General features: G+C 34.1%; 1 protein-coding gene across 10 annotated transcripts in view; it reads left to right on the top strand.

Moving 5' to 3' along the window:
• Window positions 1-23,031, top strand: part of PPP3CA (protein phosphatase 3 catalytic subunit alpha) — a 197,133-nt gene that overhangs the window by 149,931 nt on the left and 24,171 nt on the right. For all 10 annotated transcript variants that reach the window (XM_026698277.2, XM_087935938.1, XM_087935940.1 and 7 more), the window contains exons 7-10: window positions 5,649-5,726; window positions 9,482-9,576; window positions 12,420-12,545; window positions 16,554-16,628. In XM_026698277.2, the coding sequence (XP_026554062.1) occupies window positions 5,649-5,726; window positions 9,482-9,576; window positions 12,420-12,545; window positions 16,554-16,628 (374 nt within the window). The remainder of the gene's footprint in view (window positions 1-5,648; window positions 5,727-9,481; window positions 9,577-12,419; window positions 12,546-16,553; window positions 16,629-23,031) is intronic.

Genomic DNA, 23,031 nt, shown 5'->3' with positions numbered 1-23,031 from the left:
ATGCTATTGTAAAGTGCTATATGAATGGGGGGATTTTTGAGATTTTTGTATTTTTTTTATTCTAAGTGGTGGTATTGCAACAATCAGTATATTACCTGATAGCTTAGCAAGAATCAGGTAGTATGCTGAGGTTTCATTGGCAGTGGTGTGGAGTCTTGGTTTTAATTTTTCTTCTACACAAAGTCATTTATAAACATTTATCTGTGTTTAACTTGATCTTGTCAAGTAAAATATGTTCTTCTTTCACTGTATCTTTTAGACACAATCTCTCTATGAAGGTAGATGATGTTATTGATACTATTAAAATTAACTTTTGAGTCTATTTTTTTAAAAAATATTTCAAAATGTTCAATGATTAAAATATTTCATTCTATTCTGTAATTTTAAATCTACTGCTCTTCTGCTTTAATTGTAAATTTTATTTCCCGTAGTGTCCAATTTTTAAAATCTCACTTTATTGTTTTTTTTTAAAAAATTAAAACAAAATCATTTTCCACAGGAATGATTCTTTATAATTAATTCCACAATCTTTTTTCAAAATTTTCTGCACCTGTAAATCCATTTGCAACTTTGATTCAAAGTTTTAAGTCACCCTTTCGCTGTTTATATTAAAAGAATATCTTTTAATTTCTTAAACTTGTACTTAACAGTTTTTTTTCTTAAGAATTGAGAGAAGTTTGCCTAGATTGATGAATTTGTTGATACAAATTTGTATAATAGCTGAAAAGCAGTTAACAAGCAATTTTCATAATTAGAAAAGAAAGTATGTGAACTTAATATCATTTCAATGGCACTGAAGGCAGTTTGAGGAAGATGGTGATTTCATCATCTCCCAGAGCTCTGAACCCACGAGAGATCGCTGTCTTGCAGTCTCCTCATGGGGTACAGCTATCAGGAGCACTTTGTGTGATCTCAAGGCCTGTCCTTGTCCAGAGAGGTTTCAAAGGCAAATTTAATCACTGGCTGCTGTAATCAGCTCCACTGGTTCCTCTAGAAGTCCAGAAAAAAAGCATATCTTTTATGGAAAGGAGAGCCCTTCATGAACCTACCAGTTCAGATGACTAGACTTAATTCTGGGAAGTGTTGCCTGATATGTCACAGTTCTTTAATTATATCAGAGCTTTATCTTAAAATATATAATAAGTAGGAAACATAAAAAAGGTTTGACTTCAGAAAGAACACTTCTCCTTATATCTTATGATTTATAATGTTGAATATCTGAAAATGTTAACTTTACTTCAAAAGACCGCCTCTTTGTAGTGGAAGTATATTAAAGTCTTTTTTGATTATCTACAGAAGTTTATCCAAAAATAAGGCAATTTTATAAAGAGATTGGACAGTCATTTTCCATGGCCCATTCCAATTCTTATTCTGTTATTCTTGTATAGTACTCTTTCTGGTTTTTAACAAGGCAACTTTTGCAATACCTTCATGGTTATGATTAACACCATGAGCAAATTCTGCTTTTATTTTTTTCGGGCCTTTCTTGGTCATTTTCTTGTTACAATCAGGAGTATCTCTAAGAACACAGTTTGCTTCCCTAGCATTTTCAGATTACTGTTTGCATTTGTATGTGTTACGCATTTAGCATTGTTTTTATTTTATCCTTATAAGTCCTCAGAGCTACAAAACTGAATATCGTGCATTTTCAGTAGAAAGAAAGAAATTCTTCCTCTCTGTTTCATGACACCTGTAGCTTTCTTGGTTATATAACTGGAGACAGTTACCATAGTTACTTCAGCATAATGTTTGTGTTAAGTGTAGATTCATGAAAAGCATTTATCCCACTGTAGTGGAGCAGAGTAAGAAAGCATTGCATGCTGTGGATAGATTGCAGACCCTTCTTTGGTAACATTCTTATCCTTAAATCCTTATCTGTCCATTCTTAACCATCTTTTTTGCACATTGAGGGAAAAGTAAAAAGTGATCATGTTGAGATTTCATCCATTTCTTCCTCTCTTTTTGAAGTGGGATTGTTAGGAATATGAGTCACCTGACAGCTATTTGGGTTAGAAATATATAAACCAGGATAAACATTTTAAAACTGTACATTTAAGAGCATGCTAAAAACTGCAATTGGGTGTGGTTTCTCAAATGGCCATAAGATGGAGCCAGAAACCTGGTTTGTCTGAGTCTCAGAAGAGAGTGTGAGTGTATCTCTATTTCCTTCTGTTGGAAAGTATTGCTGTTCCTCCATTTTTTCTAATTGACTCTGTTTCCCTGTGTGTATTATTAGTCTCCCTGTATGTGCTCAATTCTCCTAATGGGGAATTATCTCAACAGGGATGGTGGGGATAAAAAGGAAGTTCTTAAATGAACCTCATGAAAGCCCTATTAACGTTCTCCCCAAATTGGAATGTAAACAGTATGTGAATGTCCCTAGAAAGCCCTCCCTTCTAATTTATATAACTTGTGTCACAATGGCCAGGGGAGACAATTTCAATCTAAATTACTTCACAGTTATACACAGATTTTGAACTGGGTCTCATCATAGGAATGTAATTTTCTTATGGTAAGCATGATGTATTCAGGACTCAGGGCAGACAATGAAACTTTTTTTCTTTTGTTATTTGACTTTTCAGCCTTATATGCAATTATATGTGTGTGTGTGTGTGTGTGTGTGTGTGTGTGCGCAGACACATACATACATACATAATTTGGAAGTGTATGTGCGTCAGTATAATTGAATTGTCTCCTACATTTTTCTCGCCATGTACATGTATACATCAGAACTAGATTGTGTTGTTTCTCTGTGTCATATATGTGGCTATATGCATAATTTTGCATTTATTTATTTTGTCATGTTTATGTAGTGTATGTTGGAGGTGGTGACCCTTTGGGAGCTTCATTTTAATGTATGCCAATTAGCATACATTCAAAGTGACAATAAAGTTATTCTAAGTTATTCTAAGTACATACAGGCAGTGAAATTTTCTCACAAAATAGTTCTAAATAAGAGTTCTTAGCTTGCATGAAACAATGTGAACATTCTTGAGATAAAATTGGCTTTCATTCAATTTGACACACTGGCCAAAATACAGTTAAACTAACCATAACTACCTTATTTTTAACAGTGATGCTAGATGTGGCACAATTGTTGCTAGGGTTAATAACCGTAGTGTATATCTTGTCTAGCTTACTAAAACTGTTTTGTTAAATCCTTGACTAACTAAAGCTACAATGATTGGCAGAGGGCTGTATCAGTGGGTCCATCTAGTGATTACCATGGCATGTGAAAGATTACAATTGGAACGTAATTCCAACTAATGATGAAGAATGTGAATTAACAAATGTTTTTTTTTAAAGATTGATATGTAATATGACTGTAAATATAAAAAAGAAAGAGGAACAGAGATGAATGAAAATGGTATAAATTTAATTCTGAATGAAAGTGCAGAGTGAAATATACATTATATTGTGACATCTAGGTGAAAAATAAATTTAATTAAAATTCTACAGGATAGGGATAATTACATATTACATTTCAACAACTAGAGATAGTAGAAGAACCAGGACTGAGTTTGGGAAGAATTTTTACAACATTCTGAATTAGTGCAAAGTGTATATTATTGCAGTAGGTGGAGTGGGAGATTATTCTTCTAAGTGATATGAATAGATCACAGAAACAAAATGAATAAGAAAAAAATATTAATTTTCTATAGTACCAACAGTGTACAATGAGGAATTATAGTAATTGGAACTATATAAAAGGATGCTTGGTGGACTGTTGAAATTAATGGTTATAAGTGAATATTTGATGCAAAAAAATTGGAATAATAAAAAGATAGTGTATGATGGGGTTCAAGAGAAATGGTTATCTGCAAAAAAAGTAGTAAAGTAATAAGTTTGTTAGCATTAAGAAGAAGCAGAGAAAGCAATTTTGATGGGAATAAAAAGGGTTTTGGAAGTGGGTGAAGAGGGAGCAGAATGAATGGAATTAAAAAGTGCTTAAATGATTTAGAGCAGTGGTTCCCAACCTTTTTTTCACCCCGTACCCCTAAAGAAATTTCACTCGAACCTCGCACCCCCTGAAATTTAGACTTTAGGAACTACTGAACGCGTTAAATATATGGTAGGATTGAATCTTTTCAGCTATGTATGTGACGGCCACTAAATAACGATACTTAACTCTAAAATGAAAACAAAGTTAATCCATTGCATAATAAATAAAAATGCCAACATATAGCCAATATCCTATTATTTACCTGGACTTTTCTCGCACCCCCTGGAATATCGTCTCGCACCCCCAGGGGGTGCGAGCACCCCAGGTTGGGAACCCCTGATTTAGAGTGATCCTGAACTGAGGGAATGCTGCAGTATCATTCTGAGATTCCTATTACACCTACCTTGGCCTCATTTAAATGAGCTCTTAAGGCCATGAGCTAAATTGGACTATTTTCTAAACAGTTTTCCCCTGACTTTTCAGTTTGGTAATATAGTGTAATCCTATGTCATGATAGATTGCGTAGCCCATAAATTCAATAAATAAGTAAACAGTGTCTCCCCCTCCCCATGAAAAGCAAATCATGAATTCTATGAAAATGTTAGAAAGGCATAAAGTGTTTACGGTGTAATAGGAACAGTAGTATAAATGTGGTTTGCTTTTGGAGCGGCTGTGTAATTTGTTTAAACATGTGTGAAGATTTCAGTTGTGTCTGGTGATTCAAAAAATGACATTATTGATCCCCTGTACAAAGGGTAAAAAAATGAGCGTTGTAACTATCTCCCAGGAAAATAAGCTTATTAATCCTATCTGGTTAGGGCTTAACAGAATTTGGGTTGAAAGGGTTTGAATAGTGAAGAGAAAGGATAAGATTGAATAAAAACTTGGAATTGTAGGATGACTTTGTGCAAGGGAAGAGCTGTGCAGACAATATTTTTATCTTCGGCAGGTCACAAAGAAAATTAGAAATATGAGAAAGAAAGTGATTTTATGTTGTTTAATTTAAAGCAAGCATATTATAAAACAAACCACCTTGATTATGGAATGTTTCACCTGAATGTGGAGTGGAAGTTAACTGCTGAGAGAGGCACATGATGGAACTAAAACATTAGTAAGGATGTTTTATGAATAGTTTAACAATGAAATGGGAGTAAGATAATATATGTGGTGTCCACTTTGTAGTACAGTATAATGTATTTATGCATAAATATTTAAAGAATATTTGTTGCAAAGTTGTTGGCTGGAAACATGAATGTGCAAGCATTTTGTTGTAGGTGATGCTGCCACTGTTGGCAGCAAGCCCAAATAATTTGCAGTGAATGTTAGATAAATGCCATAATCTGATGACAAATGTGGACTTAAAAATTGAAGTAGTTGCATTTGGTAGAAAAAAAATGGAATGAATGAATGAAAGTTATACATAAATGATAGATAAACTACAAAAATTGTACAATAGAACTTTACAAGATAAGACATCAAAAGCAAAGTATCAGCTTTATGGACTATGGAATAAAGAATGGGGGGAGGAATTTATGTCCTTATTTTTCAAACTGGGACTCTTTGGAAAAAAGAGGAGATGCTCAAATACCTTTTACTACATCTATATATTCTTGAAGAAAGTGACTAATTTATTTTGTGTGTGTGTATTTTAATCTAATATTTAAATTTTAAATGAACTAATATCTTTCTTCTTAATCTCAAACAGTTACCCTGCTGTATGTGACTTCCTACAGCACAATAACTTATTATCTATACTTCGAGCTCATGAAGCCCAAGATGCTGGGTGAGTTTTTAAATTATATAGTTTATATATTCTCGGTACCAGTCAGCTTGATTTTGTCTTCCAAGCAGTTGGATACAGATAGATATGTCAGGGTGACTTGATTTAATTAATGTGCATCCCAGCTTTTCTTACAAGATGGTATAAAACTGCCAAACTATATGTTTATTTAACAATATATGTCATTTAAAACACCTTTCAAAATAAATGAGTTTGAGAAAATGAAATGCCAGATGGATCTTTTGAGCTGTATAGCTCTAATAACTTAGTAGAGACACTAAGTAGAGACAGAGAAAGTGGGCATTCTGTTTTCCTATTTTCCTGTTTTCTTACCTGCCAACACCCACATAGCTGGCAAGACCAAGGAAGCAAGAATGGTACAGATTTCAGTAAGGTAGCTTAATGCCAATTTAGAATATATACAGAATCTTGAAAACACTCATTGGGCTTACCCAGTTTCAGTTATAATGTGTTTATGTCAGAGGCTCTTTCAATGATTTTTTTCCTTCTCTCTCAGCAGCTGGACTTTAATTGCTTTCTATGAGATAAATAGTCAACTGACTCATTCCCAGCTCTGTCTCAGTCTCTCACTATGCTACAGACAAAGATGAAATATCTATATGAGTGCAGCTTTGCATGAATGAAGTCCTTGTGTTTCCAAAGCATTAAAGTAGTTGTGTCTTCTGAAAGTCTTAGTGCAGCTTCTTTCAAGGCTCCAATCTTCTACAAGTTTGTATGTGGCTGTCCTAACCAGGAGCAATAATCAAGACAGCCATATCTTAGCTTTTGGGAAACATGCTTGTTTCAATAATTCAGGGAAGGAAGACCCCCCACACACACCTTTTTTTAAAAAAAATACTTTGGAAACCCTTACAAGAGGTCCCTCACTGATTTCAGAAAGGAAGAACTTCATGTAGGAAAGATTTATATCGGTGTAAAATAGCACTTTGAGGTAAACCTAGAATTGGGCTACTTACTTATTTATTGTGCTTCCGTTTGCAACTTCTGTTGGAAGATTCTTGGAAATGTTAACAGGAATTTCTTCTCCAGAAAGATTATCTGCTTTACAAGATGAAAAAGAACATACCTGTAAAAAGGACATACCCGTAACTGCTGTAACGATATCTGTTGGGACCTTGCTTTATTCTGGATAGGAATAAAAGTGGCACACCTATGAATAGCAAAATAAAGCTTTTGTAAAGAGAATTCTATTGAGAATAGTGTGAATTCAGTAGAAGTAAAATAATAGTCTTATACCAAAGATCAATAACCTTTCTAACAACATATGATTGATTCAGTATCATGAAAACTAAAAAAAAATCTACTCAGAAGATGTTAGAAAGGCTAAAAGGCTTCAAGTTTTTTTGTGATAATACAGGATGCTTATAAAATATGGAAGTCCATCATTTTTAGTTTTCTAAAAAAATACTTTGGAAATCAATGGATAATGCCATTTAGAGATGTTGAAGAAAGTATTGTGACTGTAGATGCCAAATTGCAAACACTTACTTATGAATGAGAATGTAGACTTGTCTTGTACCACCATTTATGGCAAGGAAGACCTAAGGCAGGGATCCCCAACCTGTGGGCTGCGGCGTAAAGGGAGTGCACCCGGCCCATGGAAATGGCCAGCGACCACCCGCACACACATGCACATCCTCATTTGTGTGAGCAGCAGGCAAGCGCATCCATGTGTGCTCCGTTTGTGTGAGTGGCAGGAGCATGTGCAATGCATGCTACTTAGGCAAATAAAGCTGTGTGCACCACTTGCCAGCCACTCACATGAAGCCACCCGATCTACCCCAACCCACCCCACCCCAGCCAGGTCTTCAAAGCTGGAAACACTGGGGAACTCTGATCTTAAGGCCTTTTAAATTTGTTAGCCAGTCGAATGGCCCAGTTTCACCCTTACTACCTTCTGTGCAAATGTGCAAACGGAACAGACATGATGGTAGGGAGAACTTTGAAAATGCCAAAGAAACTTGCAGACATCTCTTTAAAAGGAATCTTGGACATGTTAAATCCATAATGTCATTCCTTTCTTTATTAAACTTTATTGAAAAAAGCTTGGAAAGACATGAAACCATCTCTCAGAAGATTTTTTTATATATTTTCAAAAGTCGAAGTATGTGCAGGAAGATAAGAGTAGCCCTCCTGAATTATCCAAAGAAATTTTGTCAACAAAAACTTTAACTGGCTTGTGAGTAAGGATGGAAACATAGCCTCCTACAGTTGTTTCCCTGTATATAATTTTTGGAATTGTGCTGCCCCAACCCAGAAAGAACTTCTGTAGCAAACAAACATTAGAGATGCATCTCTCCTTGCCTCATTGCATCCTGACAATTGTTACCAGTACTGTACATAAGAACATGTGTAGACACCATGCTATACACCAGGATACTTACAGATACCTATACATGTGCCTGTATATATACACAAACAGATGTATATTCACACAAACACAACATCTCTCTCACACACACACATATAATTGTAAACAGGCTTGTTTTCTTTTTAAAATGTCAGCTCAAATATAAAACAAAATCAGAATAATCAGCAATGTAAACTAATGTTTCTGTTGACACTAATGGTGCATCTAACAGTATAGAGTATAGCATGAATGTAAGTATAGTGAGATACACAGCTCATGAAATAACTCATTGTTAACATGCTGTACATATTTCCCTTATGGTCAGAGAAGGAAGAGAATCTAAAATTGATTTTCATAACCCATCTTAAAAAATTCTAGGACTGCATTGGCCTAAACCTGATTGCTTGCCAAGAACCTTCCACTTAATATGTGGCATTTATCCCCCCTTCTGTAGATGCCTTTATCACATCTTTCTTTATCCAGGAGTTTTCTCCTATAGCGAATGAATCTTGGTGCTCCAGAAAAAAAGAAGGAATGGGAAGATTGTTGTGTATACCTAGGTCTGTTTATACAATCTTTGAATCCAACCCCTTGTTCCTTTTTATTTGGAGGGGTGAACAGTTTTTATGGATGCCTTTCTTCCTATTAAAAGTGGTATCCAATCTGAGACTTTAAGACTGAATGCAACTGTTGCGTGCTCCTGCCCCATCCCCCTCCAGAAAAGAAAATTCCACATGTTCTTACTACGTTATTATTTCAGTGTGGAACAAGGAGGAAACAGTTAATTCTCCTCTCAAAATCTCCTGTAGTAAGGTAATATAAATTATTTTGTAAGATTTGAAAAGCTGCCTGAAAGTAGTTTAAGGTGCCCAGGTAGATGTAGTGAGTTAAACTTTTAGTTTGCTTGCTTTTATTTGGTTTTTGGATATAGGGTTTTTTTCAGTAAACAGTTTTATCTATAAATTTTAATTGGCTTTGGTCTGGACTTTTGAGAGCCAAACTAAATAAATAATTTAGCATTTAGTTTGACTGAATTACTATTTATTTTTTAATAACCAGGGTAAAATCTTATCAGTTCTAAAGGGGAAAGAAGCTTCAATTGTGTGTTCTCCATCATGTTTTCTTGAAATGCCTTTACCATGTCGGAAGAAACTAATGACTAATGTAATTTTAGTTTATCCATATGTATGTATCTCAGTTTTACCCTAACTATTTGATCTCCCCAGATTTACTGAAATTATAATTTACTGACTTCCACCCAACAGCAAATGAAGTGTGCACATAAAATATGAAAAATGTTTAACCAAAATCCATGAAACAGGCATGCACACATTACAGTTAGCCTAAATAACATTACTAATGAAGTGTCTTGTGCAATTTGTTTTAGGTATCGTATGTACAGGAAAAGCCAGACAACAGGCTTCCCATCACTAATTACAATTTTTTCAGCACCAAACTATCTAGATGTATACAATAACAAAGGTAAGAGCATTTCTCTCACAGCATGCTTTTCATTATAACTCACTCCTTGACTTCTATTTCTTCTTTGATGACAGTAACTGTTTGACATAATTTATAGTGACAAAGTATTAATGTTGATAAATTTGAGTTTTCTTTTCTTTTGCTTAACTGCATCTGATATTTTCATTATTTAGGTATGGATATAGTTATGTATTTTACTAATAACCCATGAATTAATTCATTAAAGGAAGAAAAGGGGAAGTGAAATTACTTCAGATATGATTGAACCACATCTTAGTCTACCCAGTAACAGAATGTCCAAACTTTCCTTGCAACTAGAGCACGGGCTACCAGTATATAATCATCAACAATTTCAGATTTTGGTGTAGCACAATCCAGAATCAAAGATGGAAGATCACTAGAGCCAGGAGATCCTACAACCCAGGGCCACTTTGTCTTGCTAAAGCCTATTCTTCCCCATTCAGAATCCCATTTGCACTCAGAAACATGTCTTCCACTCCACCACTTGTTCGTGTTGGGGGAAAGGGAGATTTAAAGCTGGGTAATATCCATGCTATGACCTCAGTCAGCAGATTTATATTTAAACAGAAGTAGTCAGATAGTTGAGCCCTGAGGAAACCTCCAAAGGAAGAGCTGTGGAATCCATTGGTTCCTGCATTCTGCAACACCAACTGGAATCTGTCTACCTCATCAGGATTAACAGGATCAAACACATCCCCGATAAGAAAGCCAAACTGAGCCTCAGGAATTGGCACATGGCCTGCCAAAAGAACTGAGTACAAAAAGATGCTAATACCTCGTCTGATGTGCATTCCTCTCATATAAATTTATTAGCCCTGAGCTTCTCTTTCTATCTGAAAATTTGAAAGAAAGAAGGAATTGAAGTGCCATGTATCACTAGAATGGCATTAAAAAGGGCAAGTGAACAATACTAGGGTCTGAACAAAATTTCTGCTATGATTGTAATTTTACTTCTGCTCTAGAACACTGGAAACAATCAGATCATACAACTACCTGTTTTAGTAGTTTGGATTAGAATTAAATTTGGGAAGGATTGATACGTTTTTCTCTAAAGCTTAATTAGACAGCCTAATAATCTTTTGCATAATATTTGAAAATTGGCAGTACTTAAATATTATGGATTTAATGGAAAAGAACACTGTAGGAACATATTGAATTCAATTATTTTCCTCCTCTATAGTTGCTTTCTGTTAGCAACTCTATAACTGGTTATTTTCACAGTAATTGGTTATTAAGTGTGCGTCTTTTCTGGATAATGACTACAACACCTTTTTGCCCCTGGCTTTTAAAGGAAATAAAGCTTTTTTGAAACACAGTTTAAATTGTTGTTTTAAAATCACTAGTATTGGACTGCAGTATCAGCAACATAAATTTTTAATGTGTTGTATTGTTAGTAATGTATAGATTCTCAAATGAATTATTCATTTAATCGCTTATTTTCTAAAAGTGTAGGAACTTTGTCACTCATTGATCTTTTCCTGAGATTTTAGAATATCTTCCTAGTTCTTGAGTCAGTGACTGCTGATTACAAATAGAGTGCAGAATATTTCACTTCGAGATAATTAATGGGGAGTTAAAACAAGAGACTTAAGACCATTATCAGGAATTTTGAAGCCATAATAGTTTGTTTAAACATACTTCATCATCTTTAACTTTAATTGCTTTTTTGTTGTTTGGGTTTTTAATTGTATTTTTTATTTTTATATTTTATTTTCATTTCATTTTTTCAGAAAAGGTCATATGGAGTTGGTGGCCTTAAAATTGAAATAAGAAATAACTAATATAGCTAATATATATAGTTAGTATATACCTAATATATTAACTAATATACCTGAGAATTCAAATAACATTTATTACAGGTTTCTAGCCAGGTACAAACAGAATATGTAATAAAAAGTACTATTTCTATATTTATGAATTAAATAGAATAGCATAGCATAGCATAGAATACTTTTTTGGCCTAGTGTGCTTGGACACACAAGGAATTTGTCTTGGTGCATATGCTCTCAGTGTACATAAAAGAAAAGGTACATTCGTCAAGAGTCAAGAATCATCAGGTATAACACTTAATAGTCATAGGGAACAATAAGCAATCAAATCATACTAGGAAATATAAATCGTAAGAATACAAGTGACAAAGTTATAGTCATACAGTCACAAGTTGGGAGAAGATGGGTGATAAGGAGTGATGAGAAGATTAACAGTAGTAGCGCAGACTTTGTAAATAGTTGGACAGTGTTGAGGGAATTATTTGTTTAGCAGAGTGATGGCATTTGGGAAAAAACTGTCCTTGTGTCTAATTGTTCTGGTGTGCAGTGCTCTATAGCATTGTTTTGAGGGTAGAAGTTGAAACAGTTTATGTCCAGGATGTGAGGGATCTGTAAATATTTTCACAGCCCTCTTTTTGACTCACATAGTATACAGGTCCTCAATTGAAGGCAGGTGGGTAGTAATTGTTTTTTAAAGAAAAACAATAAATGTAATTATATTATGTTTATTATTTTATTAATACATATATAATTAGGAATAAAGATTAAAATAAATCTATATAAAACTGTTTACAAGAAATTTCAAACCTAAGTAATGATGCATCATATTGTACAAATGGTAGTACAAAACTCAGTTCTTGAGAGCTTCCTTTTGAGTCTGTATCAAAAGAAGTAACATTAAATAGAAATCACACTCCTTACCTGGAATTTTCTGTAAGACAGGATATATAACTGCAACAGTGCATGAAGAAACCACCAGTACATCTAAACTTTTTTATGGATTATATTAAAAATATTATTAAACGGCTAAAATGGTTTTTTTTCCTTTTGCAGCTGCAGTATTGAAATATGAAAATAACGTTATGAATATCAGACAGTTTAATTGTTCCCCTCATCCATACTGGCTTCCAAATTTCATGGATGTTTTTACTTGGTCTTTGCCATTTGTGGGAGAAAAAGGTATGTAAATTGTTTTATCAATGATTAAAAGGGAAAAACTCTTTACTGAAAAGACACTGGCTGATTTGATCACCCAGGATATTCAGAGATGTTAGAAGTTGTCAGGAATAATAGCAATAGCACTTAGACTTATATACCCCTTCACAGTGCTTTACAGTCCTCTCTAAGCAGTTTACAGAGTCAGCATATTTCCCCCAACAATTTGGCTCCTCATTTTATACTGACCTCAGAAGGATGGAAGGCTGAATAAACCTTACGCTGGTGTGATTTGAACTGCCAAATTGCAGACAGCCGGCAGGCAGCAGAAGCAGCCTGAAGTATTGCACTCTAACCACTGCGCCACTGTGGCTCATAATAAGAGGGAAACTAGGTGAAGACAATGGATTATGCATGATAATGACAGCAACAGTATGGTGGTGAGCAGTGTAATTAGGGCATGAATTTCCCTTGCTAAAGCTGTGCATTCGTAAAGTGCAATGTGACCACATTGCTTTTCAAAAACAGTCTCCATTGTCATTGTTAATCGAAACTCATGGGTCTTTAAGCAAGAACCATCTGTGACTGGTAATTTCCTGCTTGATTCCCACAAGTAAACTCAATAGGGAAGCCTGATGGAAGTTATCAGGTCATGAAAAATGTCAGTAATATGTATCAGGATATTTTTTGATAGCAGTACAACAGTTTGTTTCATAGCAGTATCTATGAAATTACTTCACTTTCTCAGTTTTTGCCATGATGTTAACCTATTTTTGAGATTATTTAATATTTTTGACACAGGTAAATATTTTTATTACGTTTTAGTTGTTTTCTGCTATTCCTTATTAGTATATATGCATGTGGCATGTTCAAATGATTATTATAATTGCTGCTTTTTGTTGTAATGGTGTCTTGAATTATTTTGATTGGAATTTGACTCTAAAAAAGACAACTAGTTGTGTGTCCAAAGACATTATTTCTGTATTTGAAAATATCAGTGGTAGAGTTGAAACTGCAACTATGGTGTTACTGCTATTACTACATAGTTATTACATCTATTAATTTTAGTTCTTCATTCCTATATACATATGAGTTCTACTTCAGCAAACTCTGTCTACATCCTTAAGATCAACAAGCTTAAATTGATCTCAGATATCCCCACAGTATTAGTAGTAGCAGCAGTGAGACAAGTTGTCAGTGATTATTGTACAGTAAAACTCTTATCAGATGAATCTCTGTCATTTCAGGTGGATTTGCCCAGCTAACATCCAACTCCAATTATGAAACTTTTATCCTCCCAATTCATTGTACCTACATTTAACAAAGCTTCTTTTATGAAGAAAGGTTTGTAAGCTTCTCTGTTAAACTTTTAAAAAAGGCCTTCTGAAATTTCTTCACAAAAGAAGCTATGTTAAGAGTAGATGCAATGAATTTGCTTAGTTAAATTGTGCTGGTGTGAGTTAAAAGAGATATTTTGGAAACAGGAAGTAGGTAGGTAAAAATTAGCCAGGCACTTAGAGTGTAGATGTTCTTTGGTGTTTACATTTTTCATAGTAATTTTTCAGATGTTGCCAAATGATAAAGGTGAGGTGAGGTTGCTTTTCTATGCTTGTTATGAGGTGGGTGGTAAAGGTATTAGTCTATATCTCTACCTAAATAATTTTCCAACAGAAGCTTGGATTTCTATAGAGAAACAATTATATGGCAGGAGTATGTGGGCACAAGAATAGATAAATTGAAGTTTTGCAAATTGGGCTTTGTAGTAAAAAAGTAAAAAGTAAGGGAATTTTACTTCAAGAGGGCAAGGGATTGAAAAGATTAAAAGGGAGTTAATAGACCTAACCATGCAAGTCAACAATAGCCTGGAACAGGGGTGTCAAACTTGTGTTGTCATGGCGGCATCACATGATGTATTGGGACTTTTTTCCCCTTCGCTAAACTGGGTGGGGGCAGGGCCAGCACATGACGCATCCAGCCGCGGGTTTGACACCCTCGGCCTAGAAAAATCAAACACTGGGAAGCAAATCAAAAGATGCTTTTCTCTTCTCAAGTGGGATTATGTAAAGGAGAAAGAGAGAATGACAGTGTCCATTTTATTTTGGTCATTTGACATTTGTATTTTATCTGTATGTGTAAAATCAGGCTAAAGGCAGAGTTCCAGTCAACAATAGTTGGCTGAATATAACCAATAAACTGGGATCATTTAAGCTAATTGCGGTATATGATCCATTTCCTTTTATAGATCAAAATCTGGACAAAATGACTTTGTTCTGTTTGTTGGCATGTGTGTTTGTATGAAATATGTTTGTGTGAGATCCAGAAGTGAGCAAACAGTTAGTTTTTGAGCTATGAAGGTTATCTACTCTCTTAAGAAAACAATTTTAATTCACTTCCCTTTTTTCTGTTTACAACTTCCTTGTAGATCTACAACTTTATTATATATAACTTTATACTGGGTTAGCTTGCAGTGAGATTGAGCTGGTTTTTTTTACCTTGGTGTATAAAAGAATAGATTTAATATTTCACTTTTCTCCTACAACAACCTTTTACCTTGATTTTAACAGAAGGATAAATCACAAATGCAAAAATAATTCACATCTCCAAATAATTTTATTATATGTTCATGTCTTCACTTTGCCCTCAAGGATATTGTCTGAGAGTTTTGATAACATCACTTAGTAAATAAAAAGATTAATTAAAAAACATTAAAACTTATCTATAATCCTAATTAGAAAATTATCAATTTCTTAATTTACCTTTGTCCTAAAATACAATCTTTATTGCACGTGCAGTTTCTAAGTTGTGCAGCTTAGTATAGCTTTAATCTAGCTAAAAATATAATATGAAAAGGTGACCAATTTCTGATTATAATAATATGGTTAATATCCTACTAACCCTCTGTGAAAAGCACTGCAATGGGTGAATTCCCTACTGAAGTAGCAAATTAAGTTTGTCGCTATGGAAAAATAAGCATTGTCTCTTTTACATGTTTAAGAAATTGTTTTTGCTTCTCTTTCAATTATTCCAAGTAGAAATAATTTGATAAATACCCTTTAGGCTTACCTATCTGTCCAGTAATGAAACTCTAAATACTTTGACCACCTAATGAGAAGGAAGGACTCACTGGAAAAGAGCCTTATGCTGGGAAAGATTGAGGGCAATAGAAGAATGGGACGACAGAGAATGAGGTGGCAGGATGGAGTCACTGAAGCAGTCGGTGTGAGCTTAAATGGACTCCAGAAGATGGTAGAGGACAGAAAGGCCTGGAGGAACATTGTTCATGGGGTCGCGGTGGGTTGGACACAACTTCACAACTAACAACAACAATCAGTCCAGTAAAGTCATGAAGTATAAGCACATTTCCAGGAGAATGAAAGATTGTCGATACACAGCACTTAAAGGATTCATTTAGCTTGCATTTATGGCCATCTAGAGTTCAGGTCTGCTAATTTCATAGCATGTTCATGTAAACAGAAATGCCTTCTTTCTATTTTTAAATATTTATGGATACCGAATTAAAATATTTTATTTTGTGTAACTTGCAGTGCTAAGTTACTTCAGCTTTGTGCTTAGTGGATGAGAGAGAAGAAGAGAGTGAGGAGTGAGTAGCACAACTTTACTGGAAAACAATACAACCTCACAAACATCGTTTCAAATTAATCTGACTAATCAAGTTTTTTGGGAGAGAAACAAAAGGAAACATGAACTTCCCTCTATTTATAAGCCAGACATCAAAAAGAAGGACTGAATGTATTTGTTAAAACAGGAGTTGTATTTTTGCAGTCACCCTTCTGTTGAGCATTGAACTGTACAATAATCCCTCATTAATCGCCTAAGAATTTGGACCTTGTACTCTGTTCACACAAATTTTGCTTTTACTTTATTTTTTGCTCACTATTTTTTGCTTTAAATTCTGTGCAGTTGTTATATACCAGATGTAACTTTATGCTGTGATTTTTATCAGCCATTCTACACTGAGAATCTTAGCTTGTCTCATATTATCTCACATCTTCCACTTGCTTTTCTTAACAGTAACAGAGATGCTGGTCAATGTGCTGAACATTTGCTCAGATGATGAACTTGGAACAGAGGAAGATGGTTTTGATGGTAAGAAGCATTGTGTATTGTGCCTTCAATTCAGGTGTTTTGCCTTGATTAACGTTTGTGCTTGAAAATGTTTATTAATCTTAAGGAAAGTCGTAGGGTGACTTTCAGAAGAAAGAGTCTAGATTTCATTTCATCCATGCTTCCTCAAATAATATCCTTGCCAGATAATGTGTTTGCTTTTATGCATGGTTTGTAGAGAAAGAGTGAACATAAAATGTTCCATTTGCTTCTTTTCAAATCAAAATGGCATTTAATACTAAAATACTTTTTCTGTGACTATGCTGTGCATTGCAAGATTTCTAAGTACAGAAGATCATATTGTGTAGAAATTATAAACTTAGTACAGATATTTTGGAACATGGACAGAACATAAGGGGAATCATTCAAGAAGTTAAGTCTGATGTTCAGAATCCATAGGTTTTCTAGAATCTAGATGTTCAGACTAATGATATAGGCCATCCTTTTCTGTCTTTGCTCTTTCCAGTGCTATTTGAGTATGATGCTTAAAATTGCCACTTCCCAGATAATATGACTCATGGCTGTGCTAACTGGGAATTCTATATTCCATACTAAATTTCTGATACAAAATGGTGTGAATTTTGTCATTTATGTAAACTACAAGTTTTAAACTAAGTGATACAGGGGAGAGAGTTTATTTCATGTAGAGTAGTGTAGCTTCATTTTTCTCAAAATACTCAATATAATCATCTGAAGAACTTCTAAGGAAAAAAAAAACCTGAGAAAAATTAATGTAATAAAAAACTATAGATTTTCTAAAGCTTTTATATTAGAAATACTAACTAAAGAAATAATTATATCTTGAGAGTATTAGATTGGAGAAGGTTATGCTAGAAATATAGTTCTCTTTGAACCTTTGAAATTGGAAAAGAAAATTTCATTTATGCCCTTGTGGGATAAGAATAGCATCATCTACAAATAGTGACCTGATTCACACATTTCATTAGCTATGGTTTTTTTTTATCATGTTTCATTAATCTCAGTTGGGTGATTTACATAATAAATTAAATAACTGGGAATAACTGTAATATCCAGAGGAGGAGAGTACCTGATAAAGTCAGACCTGCACACTGAAATTAGAATGTGATGCTTCATGAATTCAGAGGGAATATATGTCATATGCAATGTCTACAAATGCTTAAAGAAAAACATCCAGAAAAGATGCTAAAGATATAAACAATCTCCAGAAGAAATGGGATAAATTAAAGAGGCTAGCATGGATAACTCTCTAAAATGTTGAAGAGAAAGTGTCATATAGGAAATAAAAAGATGGAACATACATAAGAATATAAAATAGTCTACTGAAACTAAGTCAGAAAAGCTACAGGTCAGAATGAGCTAAGCTTTCAGCAAAATCCCAAAACAACAAAAAAGAGTTATTTGCATATATTCAAAATAAAAAGAAAGCCAAAAGGACTGTTGATCCATAGTGACAAGAGGTGACAAGTGGTGATACAATAATGTGCAATGATAGGAAAGCTTAGTTTCAGCAAAAACTAAACAACTTAGGCTACCAAAGGTGATGGTAAGAGGGAATGCAGTTTATTTCAACGAATTCAATAGTCCAAGGTTTCATAGATCTAAGAGCGCTGAAAGAACTAGCAGAGGTTTCCAGAACTGGTATTCTTTGAGAACTCCTGGAGGACTAGTGAGAATCTAGAAATGTGAAGAACAAATATTTTCCCATGTTTAAAAGGGAAAAGGTAGATCTAGAAAACTGCAGGTCTGCAAGCTTGATGTCTATACTAGATAAAGTCTTAGACAAATTATTAAGCTTATTCAAATAAGCTGTTAGATATTCAGGCTAAAATTAACAGGAGCCTGGGAGCCAAATGAATAATGTCAGGCTAACCCTGTCTCTTTCTTTGATAGGGTTACTAGATTATTAGATCAGAGTTGTGGTGTATTACTTTACATTGAAAACCCTGCGTTAAGGCCACAAATACAATATTCCTTCTTTGAAATAAATGTAATCTTGAAGCCTTAATGAAGGTAGAATTACAGAGTTTAGACAGTATTCCACTATTTTCTTCTTCCTAGAAATTTACATATAATCTTGACGAAATCCTCAAATTTTGAGTTGGTTTGCCTTGCTTCAACTGTGAGCAGTAGCTTTATTTTGGGTGGTGAATTTCTACCTTAACCAACACAATTTTCATACTCTATAAGTTGCATAGACAATAACTAAAGGAATGGAGCAAGTTGAAATAATCAGCATATCAGAGCCAAGAGTGGGAACTGTGTTTCTTTTAATGAAAGAAATAAATCTGTTAGACTTTGTAATGAATAAATATACCAACTTTTCCCCATGCAAAAGATCATATCAGATTCCAATAGCATAGTCTTTGGTAAGGATGTTGGTGAATGACATGCTCCTGGTGCCTGCTTGAAAAGCAATTCCTATTGCTTCTGGTTAATGGCTAAAACACTCTACATTTCTCTGCTCCCATTAAATTGTTCCAGTTTATTATTCAACTATAATTCTGCAAGGGGAAAATTACAGCAAGCTAAGTAATGTATTTATTTGTATTCATATATTTGTATTTAAATTTATATATCACTGTTTTGAAAGATTGAGTATGATTGCAGGAAAAACTAAATAACACATTGATATCCAAACAGTTATAGTGGCATGCAAGGTCTGCCATGTGCACTATGGAACCAATGGAATAAAATGGTTTTAATCACCATATGAAAGATAAGTAAAATGAGAGTTCCCTATCTCATGGACGATAGTGATCTATAAGATAGAACTGTTCCTGAGAAGGCATACTTATAATAATACCGCACTTACTTTATTTCACAAGGGATGTAAAATTCAGGAAAAATAGTCCCATTAGTATATTGGTATTGGGCCATGTAGGGCTTCAAAATGAACACCTGGACCCACAAACTTGTCAGAAGGCTAGTGCAGCAGTTGTAAGATGCTATCAAATCAGTCCCTCTCTAGTTGTAGACAAGTCATTTATATTTTACACCAACACACGTTCAAGGAAAATAACATATATAGTACATTGCAGTAGTCTAAATTCTAGTGGTTTATATCATGAGAAACTTTTGGTCCATAGAGGTAGTAAATCAGCCACAGCAGGAGCTGCCTACTACCTATGGATCAGAGACTGCTCAAGTAGGACCCGAAGTCTCCATAGTTGCAGTTGGTTCTTGGGAGGGGAATGAGATCAAGCCAGGTCAATCACCTGTGTATGACAACTTCATCTTGGAGAGATTTATCTACTCAGGCATGGGATCAGGGCTATCACACTTTTCCAGTTTTACCTGGGTTGGTGATGTAAGCTGGGTATCATCAACATATTGGTGACACCCTACCCTGAACTATTGGATATAGTTTCATGTAGTTGTTGAATAGCAATGTGTAATCCTACATGGGAGTAACAAGGTTTCAAAGATTACAGGTGGAAGTATCATAAAATATAAAAAAAATCTCCATGACATGACAATCACAGCAATTTTTCTTTCTACTTAATAGTCATGGTTCTCATATTAGCCTAAAAAGAGCTTTTTGATGTTTCATGATTTATTGCTTGATAGGTCTTCTAGGACGATTCAGTTGTTATTGAATATTGTACTTGCCTAATGAAAAATGGCTGATATTATTTCTCTGCCTCTCATTTTCAGAGAGTAGTCAGCAGTTTGAGATAATTATTATTCCTCTAATATTCAAGAAACCAATTTTGTATTGCTTTCTTGATTTAAAGTGTATTGCTTGAGGTTTTTAAAATTAAACATTCCAAAGTAATAAATAATACTTTTTGAAAGGATGGTTATTTATTCAAATCACAAGAATAATTAGTAGATATAGAGAGAGCAGAAGAAATTGCAAAAACAGATTTCTATAAAATGGAAGGTGATAGATTAAATTACAGATTACATTATTAATTCCCGAAGTGTTCAGAAAGCAACATCTTTATTGTCCAGTGTAGTCAGGTTTTTTTGCTGCAACTCCATAGTTGCTGGTCACCATCTTGGATAATCTGATGAGAATAGCATATTTGTACTGATTTTTTTGTATAGTATATCTGGCAAATTTATAGAAAATACCAAAAAGCCAAATAAGATGCAGTATAGGTGATCCTCATTTAAACTTCTACAATTGGGATTGACAACTTGATAGCTAAATAACATAGTTGCTACATGGAAAATCACATAACTATGACTGTTTATAATTTTATTTCAGCTGTTGTTTTTTCTTCTCACTTCCCTACCATCATTTGTTTTCCTCCTAATTCTTTTTGATAAAAGAATTGGCCTTGTAAGTACAAATAGTCCACAACTTACAACAATTTGTCTAGTGACCATTCAAAGTTACAACAGCACTGAAATATGTGACTTATGACCATTTCCCCCCACTTATGACTGTTGCATCATTCCTGTGGTCACATGATCAAATGCTTAGCAACTAACTCATATTTAAGACAGTTACAGTGCCCCAGGGCCATGCAACCTTATGAGCATCAAAGTAAATGAGGAAAGTGATATTCACTTAACCAACATGTTATTAACTTAAGAGCTGCAGTGGATGACTTAATAACAGTGGCAAGAAAGGCCATAAAATCAGGCAAAATTCACTTATCAACTGTCTTGCTTAGCAACAGAAATGTTGGGCCCAGTTGTGGTTGTAAATCGAGAACTACATGTATTCAGATTTGCCAAACATGTTTTTGACGAAACCAAGCCAAAGAAGAAATTGTGTTTTTCATCTTGTTGTTTTCCTAGTTACTGCTTTTATTCATCTTCAGACTCTTATTATTTTATCTAATTGACCTTGACCACCCACATTATTGGGTGATAGATACTTGTGAATGTCATCACACTGGAGGTCATGATGTTATGAGCAAAATCACACAGTTGAATTAGCTGGTCAGATAAACAAACAAGTGAGACAAAGCCTGAAAATAAAGAAGAGGTAAAACTTGCAGAGATGCAGCTATGATTGAAATAATAACTTCACAAACTGCTAATTGGCATGAGAAGAAAATAGCTTTTGACTTAGCCCTAAGAATGCTTAATGTCAAAGAGTTATAAACAACATTGTAGTCAAATGGTGGAATAATATTATTCCATACCATGCAATAAGAGCCATATATTTGAAGAAATCTATTTAGATGTTAATAATTCAAGATTGCGGACTAGAAGTAAAGACTTGTAGATATTATTAAATGCAAGCATTTATTTTAGAATATTCATTTACATGTGTGCGCATACACACATAAATGCATACATACAATGATTCTAATTCCATTTAATTTATTCTTCAGCATATAAGGTTTGTTAATTAATACAGAGTATACATGAATTAATACAGAGCCAGGGTATCTGAAACTAGCCTATACAGTGCTTTCACAGTTTGACTTGCTTTTCTAATTAATAGGAATATTGACTTGGTGGAAATGAATGAAATAATTAAGTACTAATTAAAATTACCCACTTACATGATAGACAGCTTGATAGCAAAGAACTTGATTTGTTCTCTGCACCCTCAGCCACACTGAAGTACATTTTGCTAATTATCTGGCCTAATTTTCTGTTCCTTAGATTAATTTCATTGAAATGTAACTGTAACATTTTTAATTGTGACAGATATTCACTAGATGACATTGTTAGAAATGTAGTTCTTTTGCTGTCGTAATAGCTAGGAAAGTGAGAGATTATTCCTTTTGGAGGATTTTGATATCTTGAGTGTTAAAAATACCACTTCACTATTTTTTTAATTGATACTAATACAATAAACAAAAGTAGAACACTACTTTGGGATATGTCTGAGCTTATGAAGAAACATTGCAGGGTGAAAGTCAAAAGATGAAAGCTTAACCCCTTTAACAGACAGGTACAATATCATAATGTTTGTACAAAGTGGGCTAAGGTTATGGTGCATAATGTAGCTTTCATCAATTGATGCCTCTGAACATCTACCATTACTTTCAGGAAAGGAAAAAACTGCATTTGAGAAAAATAGTTGAATAAATTACTGACTAGTTTATTAATATTTAAAGAAAATTATCACAAGATTATGTAATAAAATAAGTTATGGCACTATACAATAAAATAGTGCCATTATTCATTGATTATGTCGTCAAGAGAAGTTAAATTAGGAAGAAATGTAAATTGGGAAATATAAATTGAAAGTTGCAAACAAATTTTGTTATTATTGTACTTTATCTGTGACAAAGCAGGAACAGAGAAAAGGACAATGATCTATTATATATGGAACACATCTTGTTTTATAACTTACAGCATTAATAATCAGAAGCCAAAGCTGGATCCTGAATTGGATCTCAAAGTGCCATAACCTGCAATTTTTAATGTTCATTTGATCTTTAGTGGCTTTTTTTATTCAAATACATCATCTGAAGTAGACAGGAAAGAA

Source organism: Pseudonaja textilis, chromosome 6, assembly GCF_049901715.1.
Source record: "Pseudonaja textilis isolate UNSWEBS1 chromosome 6, rPseTex1.2, whole genome shotgun sequence".
In the NCBI taxonomy this organism is placed as follows: Eukaryota; Metazoa; Chordata; class Lepidosauria; order Squamata; family Elapidae; genus Pseudonaja; species Pseudonaja textilis.
This window is presented reverse-complemented; position numbering and strand designations above follow the sequence as displayed.